The sequence below is a fragment of the Leopardus geoffroyi genome, chromosome C1, assembly GCF_018350155.1.
Source record: "Leopardus geoffroyi isolate Oge1 chromosome C1, O.geoffroyi_Oge1_pat1.0, whole genome shotgun sequence".
NCBI lineage: Eukaryota > Metazoa > Chordata > Mammalia > Carnivora > Felidae > Leopardus > Leopardus geoffroyi.
The window spans coordinates 31278798-31289290 of record NC_059328.1 but is presented as its reverse complement, the minus strand read 5'-3'; the positions used below and the strand labels follow the sequence as shown (position 1 = coordinate 31289290).

At 42.7% G+C, this 10493-nt stretch overlaps 1 protein-coding gene across 3 annotated transcripts in view; it reads right to left on the bottom strand.

Annotated features, from left to right (window-relative positions):
• Window positions 1–2942: 2942 nt before the first annotated feature.
• ZMPSTE24 (zinc metallopeptidase STE24) overlaps window positions 2943–10493 on the bottom strand; it is a 40553-nt gene continuing 33002 nt past the window's right edge. For 2 of the 3 annotated variants that reach the window (XM_045482324.1, XM_045482325.1), the window contains 2 exons: window positions 9286–9429; window positions 3806–5551 (listed from right to left, as the gene is read on the bottom strand). In XM_045482324.1, coding sequence (XP_045338280.1) covers window positions 5327–5551; window positions 9286–9429 — 369 coding nt within the window. In that variant the 3' untranslated portion in view covers window positions 3806–5326. Of the gene's footprint in view, window positions 3754–3805; window positions 5552–9285; window positions 9430–10493 lie in introns of those variants that run through there. The other variant, XM_045482326.1, reaches the window with a different exon arrangement.

The following is a 10493-nucleotide window of genomic DNA, read 5'->3' as shown; positions in this document are numbered from 1 at the left end:
GCCTGGAGGGTGAATTTCACTAAGGAAAAACCCATGTTCTTATGATCCATATGACTCTCCTAAGCCTCTCTGACCTCATGTTGACACTGGGACCCCAGTATATTCCACTCCAGTCATGCCAGCCCCCACGCTGCTCCTTGAACATGCTGTGTCACACAAGTGTTGTGCCCCCCGCTCTTCCCCAAAAGATTGCTTTTTCCCAAAATACCATCACAACCAGTGCCCTTGTTTCTAGTCTTTACTCAAAATGACCTTCTCACCGCCCCCACCAATATTCCAGATACCCCTTTATTATCTCTCCTTTGCATTTATTGCTATTCAACAACATCATATAAGCTCCATAGGGCAGCAACTTTGGTCTCTCATTTGCTGCTCCATTCCCCAGCACATAAAACAGTGCCGGGTGTGAGCATCTAGTAACATGGTGACTACAGCTGATAACACTGCCCTATATAATTAAAACTAAGAATAGAACTTAAATGTTCTCTCTCTCTCTCTCTCTCTCTCTCTCTCACACACACACACACACACACACACACACACACACACACACACCCCATTTGAAAAGAAAAAAAGTTTGAAAAACAAAACCAAAAACCAAACAAGAAACATTCCTGGCACATGGTAAGTACTCGATAAATAGTTATTAAATAAATGACTAGTATGTTCAGGATGCTGAAAGGAAGGCGCCACCAATCATCAAGCCAGGAAGGACTTGGTCTCAGCTTGTGTGTGATTGAGGCACGTTCCCAGATGGCCCAGAGCATCCAGGTTCCTCCCTTCCCGTCAAGAATGAACCTCCAGGTACGCCTGGGTGGCTCAGTCCGTTGAACGTCTGACTCTTGTTTTCAGCTCAGGTCACGATCTCGATCTCACCATTTTCTGAGTTTGAGCCTCACATTGGGCTCCGCGCTGATGGCAGGGAGCCTGCTTGGGATTCCCTGTCTCCTCTCTCTCTGCCCCTCCTCCACTCGTGCTGTCTCTCTCAAAACAAATAAACTTTAAAAAACAAAAAAAAAGAATGAATAGCCACCACTGGACCTTGAGAGACAAAAGTCTAGTGCAACAAAAACGCAGTAGGAACTCAACCCCCACCCCTCCCCGTTGGAGTCAGGAAAAGGGGGATTCAGAAAGCCCGAACTGCATCAAGCCAGTATTGCATCAAGAGAGCCCAGCTCCTTCTCAGAGGCCGAGCAGTCTCTCCTCCATGTGGCCTGCGAAGACTCAGGTCCCAAACCTGCCCCTGGCAGAACTCCAGGAGTCCGGATGATGGGATTTTTGTTTCAAGTAATTTAGTAAGTCACTAATCTTTCAACCCAGATGGCCAGTGTCCAACCCACGCTGCTAAAATCAACAGTGACAAGGGCTTTCAGCCAGAGCTCTGGTGCTTTACCGACAAACAGGGTCTCCAGTTGTCTGCTGGGTACTCTGGCACTTTCCAAAGGGGGTGTTGAGACCAGGGCACTGGGCGGGCTTAGAAGCTGATGAGGCCCTCTGCCAGGTAAGCATGCACAGGAACGGTGTAGCAGCAGCCCAGAGGCTGCTCTAAAAGATTGGGTAGGAGCAGAAATATTCCCAGGATAAATGGTGGGCTTGTTTCTTAGCCACAGAACAAGGCTTCTGTTGGTGATAGGACCCACAGCCAGTTGCCTTAGTTACTGGGCCTGTGTCATGCTGCTCACGAGGTCACCTTGAACCAAAGCTAGTGGATCCAGCTCCAGGTGGATGAGGAGAGAAATGTGTCCTCTGCCCCTTCGCCTACCCTATGTGATAAGCACCTCAAACTCAACCTGTCCAAAACTGAAGTCATTCCCCTCCCCCAAACTGCTTCTTCAGCGTACCCCACCTCAGTGACTAGTTCTACCATCTACCAGGTGCCCAGGCCTGAAACCCACATCATCTTTAACTCCTGCCTTCACCTCCAACGCTAATTCATTTCCAACCCTGTCGATCTCTCCTTTTCACTCATTCAGCAAATATTCATTCATTGCATAAATACCGTTGTCTCCCCAGTTAGAACGTAAGCTCTATGGAGGCAGTTTTTTTTTGTTGTTGCTGTTCTCTTCACTGCTGTATTCTCAGCCTCCAACAATATACAGTATTTAACAGGAAATTTATATTAGCTAAATGAGTATTATTTGGGATAATATCCATAAGCTTCATTATGGCACACAAGCCCCTTGGGCCTGGCCCATCTTCCTCTTCAGGCTCATTTCTCACTCCTAACTTCTTGCAATTCCTAAAATGCCCCAGTTCTCTTGTTTTTATACCTGCTGTTCCCTGGAATACCACCCCCACCCTTCCTCAGCTGATTCCTACTCCTATTTCAAAACTTGCTCAGGTCCTCTAGCAATCCTCTCCCCTCCAACTGCCAACTGCAAGCTTCATCCTGCTTACTGGGTATGGGCAGTCCTGGTTTCACAGATTTTTAGAAAAGATGTATCTCCCTATCTGTCTCTGGTCAAACTGGGAAATCCTCCTCCCTGGAACCCATCCTGGATAAGAAGACCCAGAGGCTTTCCTATGTGTGTTGTCTGAAGAGGATGGTACCGTTCCACTACGGGCCGTACCTGCCTTCCCACCAAACTGTATATAGCCTGCTCCACAAGTTACTTACTCACATCATTGTGGTCTTGAAATGTACGTTTTGAGATAGAAGTTCCTTGTAATTTTCTTTGTATAGCACCTAGGACAGAACTTAAAAACCCCCATGTAGTACTCATTAAGCTTTCTGCTAATAATGATAAAACACTCAAAACAGTCAAAGCTACATAAAACATATGTGCAGAAGAATCCAAAGGATTGATGAAGACCAAATGGAAGAAGGCTTCCTCAGGGAGGGGAATGCTACCTACAGGATTAAGGATGATGGGGAGAACATAAAGGCCACAGGCAAGCTGGCACCGTCACTGGAGCTAACATTATTGAATTAATCCTAGGAATTCTGCTCCCATCCTCAACAGAGGGAAAATTTACTAGTAGCTCTCAGACTTCTGCAAAGGGCCAAGTTTGATACAAAGACAATATATACTTGGGGAGCCTGAGTGGCTCAGTTGGTTAAGCATCTGACTTCAGCTCAGGTCGTGATCTCGTGTCGCGGTTCGTGGGTTTGAGCCCCACATCGGGCTCTGCGCTGAAGCTCGAGCCTGGAGCTTGCTTCAGATTCTGTATATCCCTCACTCTCTCTGCCCCTCTCCCGCTCACACACTCTCTCTCTCAGAAATAAACATTAAAAAATAAAAAAATTAAAAAGACAGTATATACTCTACCTCAGCAGACTCTACCCTATTCAGAGATCAACACTGCCGAGGCCCTGCCATTTTACCTGAGGCCTTAATCTGCTTTATCCTGTCCCCTGTATATTAGGGGGAGAATTAGGGTACAGAGTGCCACCTCCTTCCTTAGCTGGCCTCTCTACTCTTGCCCCTGACAGGTCAGAATCCAGGGAACCCATCAGTACTAGCCAGCCATCCCTATGCCTCTGCCATCCATAAACTGGAGGTGACTAGGTCAAACAATCACATATCAGAAAGCTAGCTATTGCTGTCACAGGTAAGGGAGCCCAAAGAGGCAGCTGGAGCAGACCAGACAGACCCAAGACAACCTGAGCTGATGGAAGTGGAGCAGGAGGAAGGCACAGAGACGGCTGTGCGCATCAGGCACAGGGTGGCAGTGGCGTCGCTCAGCAGTAGGGCCGCTTCTTCCCACTCGTCACGACCAGCCCTCGGTCCCTCTGGGATAACAAACATACGTCTAGGTAACAAATGACACACAATTTTGTCAAATTAAGGACAAAGTCCATCAATCCGCATTGGCAATTTTTAATGTTTCACTTGTGCAGAACTGAAATTTATATTCAAAGGCACAGAAGGAAGGAAAGGCAGTTATCACAGCGTGAATTCACAGATAAAGGGTGCTGGATAAAATCATCAGACTGCTCCTCTTTAGCCTTAGGAAAATAAATAATGCAGTACTAAACTAGCTTTATTTTTATTATATTTCCATGTAAAGGCAGTACCCAAATATCAGCTGAGTAAAAGACTTTCTGGCCAGATACCAAAGGTGCACAGCTGATCCGCTTTGGGATGAATGCCCAGAAAGGAAACATTACCAGAGGGTGCGAGCTCCAGGCACAAAGTAAGCTCTCATTCAGAAAATGGACAGAGATTCGAAGCAGTCAAACACACAGCTTTGAAAACTGGAAAAGTAATCTTTCGTGACATTTGTTTTGAAAATAAAAATTAGCTGCACATCAAGAACTGTAATTTTCAAAAATGGAATCAGGCCTGATTAGTACTTACGACTTCCCGATAAAAATTACAAAAATAAAAACTGAAACTCTTCTGTTCTTGAAAGAGATATAAAACTATATTTTTTTCCTGAAATACCATAAGAGAACCATCAGTATTTCACCCTATGTCTCTTAAAATGTCCTTTTGTTCTTCTTTCCACATTCTGCCACTTTAAAAATAGCAAAACCTTTTCAATATGGCGATTGCTGCTAAGTGAAAGGATGTACTGTTTATTGAATCAGAGTATAAATGAGGAAAAAGCTGAAATGTTCTGAAAAATACTAGTTTACGCCATAATGAGATCATATCCACCAGGTAGAAAGAAAGATAAAGACGGAGATTTTCCTAAAAACAAAAACAAAACCCAGTGATTTAAAACCTTCTAAACATAATTTCTAATTTCAAAGCACTATTTAGAAGCTCCTGATCGGTGTGATGCAAGAGAGGGAACAGAGACATTTGGTAGAACAGAACATATTTCTAATTGGTTTCATTTAAATCACATCAGCCTTACCAATTATTACCTTTCTTCCTTAGGTAAAACACTGATTCACCAGGTTAGATCACAAGAACATGGAAGTAAAAACAAATCTCAACTCAGGTTCGAGCACAGTGATTTGGGACCACTGTCTCACTCCCTCACAGACAAAACTCTGGGTGGTGTTCCTCTTTTAAACACAGGCCCCTAAACACCTTATATGCAGGTTCCATATAAGTGTGTAAATAAAACAAGTTCTGTATTTTCTCAAATAATTTTAAAAGTTGATGGTAAAATTAGATGCTAGAGATAAAACCATGCTTTTAAAAACATTAAGCCTCAAAATTTCTTCCAGTGTTTTAAGAAATGGATTATTAAAATCATTTTTGAAATGAGATATTAAATGTATTTAAATCTGGGTTTTTCTGTACTTAATAATTTTTCTTAAAAAAAAAAAAAAAAAAAAAAAAAAAAAGGTTTAAAAACATCAAGAGCTGGAACATGCTGCCAGGACAGAAATAATCAGAAATGTCTTCAGTCGCAGACCCTGGGCACCTCAGTCTTGTTTTGAACTTTCCAAAGCTTGAAGCCTCTCCAGTAGTGGAGGGTGAGAATAATGCCACATTGAAAACAGCCAGTCCGAAACAGGGAATCCCAAGTTATCTTTGTTTAGTTTGATTAAAGCAGAATATAAGTCTTTAGCTTTTCCAAGTTTCTTGGCAAACGCATCGGCTTGAAACTCAAATCTGCGGCTTAGGACTGTTAGGCAGAAAGAAAGAACCTGAAAAAGTAAACAGAAGGGGTTTGACCACTGCCCGCCTCTGCGGCCACTGGCGGGCGCATGAGCAAGGCGTGCAGGCAAAGTCCAGCTCAGGATAAGAGAAACAACAGGTCCAAAGGAAGATCACTAGTATTTAGGGAACTAAGGTGGGGAATTGTTATAAATTGAGACTTTTCCCCCGAGCAAACAGACCAGAAACAGATATATACCCAAATCAATGTTCTTACCAAAAAAATACTAATTTTTAAGCATCTGCCAGGTGCCAGCCACTGCTGTAGGCACTTTATGTATTCCCCAACAATCCTACGTGGTCATTAGTCTTACTGTTGTTTCACAGATGAGGAAGGTCATGTTCAGAGAGGTGAAATAACTTGGTGGAAGTCACACAGCTAGAAGGTTGTGGCGCTGAGATTCTTGGTACCTCCATTGCCCACACACACCACCTTCCTCCGGGTCAGAGTTAAGTCGTGCTGATTTCTATTCAGACCCTTTCTTTCTCTATTAAAATATATTCTTGGAGCGCCTGGGTGGCTCAGTCAGTTGAGCGTCCAACTTTGGCTCAGGTCATGATCTCATGGCTCGTGAGTTTGAGCCCCGCGTCGGGCTCTGTGCTGACAGCTTGGAGCCTGGAGCCGGCTTTGGATTCTGTGCCTCCCTCTCTCTCTGCCCCAACCCACTCGCATTCTGTCTCTGTCTCTCGCAAAAATAAATAAACGTTAAAATAAATAAATAAGTAAGTGTGTGTGTGTGTGTGTGTGTGTGTGTGTGTGTGTGTGTGTATTCATTCTTGGGAGGCACCTGGGTGGCTCAGTCGGTTAAAGTGTCCAACTTCAGCTCAGGTCATGATCTCACAGTTGGTGAGTTCGAGCCCTACGTCCGGCTCTGTGCTGACAGCTCAGAGCCTGGAGCCTGCTTCAGATTCTGTGTCTCCTCTCTCTGCCCTTCCTCCACTCATGCTCTGTCTCTCTCTCTCTCTCTCTCTGTCTCTCTCAAAAGTAAATAAACATTTTAAAAAACTTAAAAAAAATTCTTGCTCACTAATTCCATATAAGAGGCTATAGTCTACAACCTCAAAACAGAATTTTCTAAAATGTTCTGAGCTATGACAACATTGCCAGAATAAATATCCAGTCTCTGAATGGACCATTACAAAGGGGACAAACTTCATTTGAAAATACACATTTCTGAGGGAAAAATAATTTATTTGTATACTGGAGTACTTCAGGTTGAATGACATGAGTTCTAGTTCTTACCTTGAAATACTTCAGCATTAAGACAAAAAATAAGTTTAAAAAAGTCTCTCATTTGTACCTCTCACTGCTATTAGCAAATAGAGAGTTTCAAAATGAAGTCTGGGAGTTCCTAATCCCTTCTTAGACATATTCAAAGCTAATATCTGAATTCTGCCTGAAATTTCTCTCCAAATCTTGAATAGACTTTTTGGGACAGAATCATTAAGTGGTCCTCGTCGAGCTATCGATGGATCAATTTTTCTCCTGATTGTAAGTGTCCCAAGCAAAGCATTCTTTACTGACCTGCACCTGCTGGCTCTGCTGTACACGGCCAAACTTTTCTTAATATTAAGGGCAATTTCCCCATCTTTCCCAGGAAAATAGCTCTTTCTTATCATGCCCTCTTTTTAAATTTTATTAAAATTTTTTTTTAATGTTTATTTATCTTTGAGAGAAAGAGACAGAGCACAAGTGGGGGAGGGGGAGGGGCAGAGAGAGAGAGGGAGATACAGAATCTGAAGCAGGCTCCAGGCTGTGAGCTGTCAGCACCGAGCCCGATGTGGGGCTTGAACCCACGAACTGTGAGATCATGACCTGAGCCAAAGTCAGACGCTTAACGACTAAGCCACCCAGGCAGGCGCCCCATCCTATCATGCCCTCTTAAACGCTGACAATTAAACATAAGTCTTTTTGTTTAAATACCTAGTTCTTTTGAAACAAATCTCGTGGGCTCTTCAAGATTTTTTTTTTTTTTTTAATTTTTTTTTTTTTCAACGTTTATTTATTTTTGGGACAGAGAGAGACAGAGCATGAACGGGGGAGGGGCAGAGAGAGAGGGAGACACAGAATCGGAAACAGGCTCCAGGCTCTGAGCCATCAGCCCAGAGCCCGATGCGGGGCTCGAACTCACAGACAGCGAGATCGTGACCTGGCTGAAGTCGGACGCTTAACCGACTGCGCCACCCAGGCGCCCCTCTTCAAGATTTTTTAAACAGTTGCTAATATCTCTGCGGATTAATCACGTTTCAAATTGCTCTAATACCCCACATTTATTTGGGTGGTTTTTGAAGTGAACTCAACCACTCAATATAAGAGAGCAAACAAGCAAAACAAAAATCTCTGAGCAGTCAAATTAGCTGCGGCAAAGAATAACCACTAACACCGTGCATGCCTGTACTTAGAATAGGACCCTTCGAATCAGTCAATCTAGTAACCACGACCCAATGAGTTTGATGATCTGATTTTCTCGTCTAGGGTCGGTTAAGGATACCAACTAGAAAGGGATAATAACATACAAGAAAGTCACACTGACAGGATCATCAGCCTGACAGTGAGGGAAGAAAAAAAAAATTTGTTAAATAAATAGCACAACTGCTTCAAAAGCAGAGCAGCGGGAGTCACTCAGTATACATAGCTCAGTGTCCTTAAGGCACTCCTGAACTGTGAAGTTCTCTAGAGGTGCCTGGCTGGCTCAGTCAGTGGAGCATGGGACTCTTGATCTCGGAGTTGTTAGTTCAAGCCCCACACTGGGTGTGGAGATTACTTAAAATCTTAAAAAAAAAAAAAGTCTTCTTTAACCTCTTTAAGCAGTAACAAACTGCATAAAGGCATTTTATAAATATTCTCAGTTAAAATAAAAAAGAATTTAAAGGTAATAAATCTCAGTGTTCTGGAAAACTTTGTTAGTTTATGTGGACAATGCTATGCAAATATGATCTATTCCTATTTCTCTTCCAAACCTCCTCCCCCTTTTTTAATGGAGAAATAGGATTCATTTAGTTTATCTAAAAATCTTAACTCTACAACCTGTCTCAAAGAGAATTTTTGTCAATGGAAATCACTCAAGATCCCCAATATTATTTCCTGGCTTAATTTATCAAATATCATGACATGTTGCCATCATCAGATTTGTTAATATACAGTCTCAATCCATGCCGTATCACCTGTATGCAATCTCCCTACTGGGCAATCCGAGCAGTGATTCTTAAGCCTCACTTACCATAGCACCCCACCCAGTTCTGACTTAGAGGGCCTGTGGTGGGACCCTAAGGCCATTCTGAAGGGGATGGGCGGAGGACGCGATCAGGGGAACACTGTCACACTGCCTCCCTTATCCAGCCATACAGGCACTCAACTATCACTGTTTCGTCCCCTCAAACACAGAAGATTTTCAGCCAAACACTGGTGAATACGTCATCTAGGACTTAGCATTCTCCTAGTTAATCTCCACCTACCATGCCTCTGAGGTACGTTAGGATCTAAGTTTTCACCACCAAAGTCTAGTCCTCGACTATTCCCCCATTAACAGCATGCAAGCATTTGTTCATTTGGGCTTGGGTTTTTCTGCTACTTTCTTCTACTGGCCAGTAAATCAAGGGACTAAAAGGTTTTGTTTCATCTACTTGTTAAAACTACAGTTTTATTTCTTTTTTCACTATCCTAAAGGTTCTAGATTTGAAATACAAGGGCATATGTAAGATAATTATAAAGATTATACATTACCTCATTGTAAGGTGAAAAAATAAATTGGAAGATGATCAATAATCCAATTAGAGTGGGTTGGCTGTTATAGAAACCAAATGCAGAAAAAAGCTCCTTTCGACCAATTAATACAGCAAACAAGAAGAAACACAGGAAGGAATTCATCTGGAAAGAAAGATACAAAATCTCTCTAAGTTATTACTAAGGTGATTTATTTCACTGTGGAATCAGAAGTACCAAAAAAAAAAACTAGAATCAGACATCATGGTGCGATTTTAATAATAGTGTTAGTGTAATCAGAGAAACAAGTTATTTAGGTAATTTTATAGTTTTATTCTAGAAATAAAAATAAAATTTCCCCAAATGTATAAGTTGTATAGTTTTTTAGAAGGACAGGCTTAAATGGAGGCTCTAATAACTGAGGGTTTGAAGTGGCCAATAGCAGGGGAGCCTGGGTGGCTCAGTCGGTTGGGCTTCCGACTTCAGCTCAGGTCATGATCTCGTGGTTCACGGTTTGAGCCCCACATCAGGATCTGTGCTGACAGCTCGGAGCCGGAGCCTGCTTCGGATTCAGTGTCTCCCTCTCTCCCTGCCCCTCCCCTGCTAGCGCTCAGTCTCACCCTCCCTCTCTCTCTCTCTCTCTCAAAAAAATAAATAAAAGCATTTAAAAAAATAATGATAATAATAAAGTGGCCAACAGCAATGAGATATTTTCTTTCTATAAAAAGTTAAAAGGCTAGAATGCATTCTGGCTTTGTTTGCATTAAATCGTAATCAGATACAAGGCCTTCCACCTGACTCTGATGTGGAAGCTCGAAGAAACAAGCTTCCCTTGAATACTTTTTAGGACCACTGGAGCTGTACTGAGCAGTTAGGTCCAAGAGAAAAATGATGTATCTTTAACAATAAATGAGAGAAAAAGAGTGAAAAGTCTGTACCAAAATATGAGTAAAGGGGTACTGGAGTAAGGTAGAGAACAAATACCATTCTTTCCCTTGGCAGGTCAGGATCTTGGGAGACCATAGGTACCATATTTGAGGGTGCTGCTCCAAACCATTTGCCAGAGAACTCAAACACTACCAGCCTAGAGTGGGGCTCAGCATAAGGTTCGCCAGCCCCAGGATGAAGTGCAAGCAGCTCGCAATTCAGCCCTTGTAACCCCGTGGATCCACATGACAAGCTCCTAGAATTATGAAGGTCCTAGAATTATGAGCTATGCATATCATTTT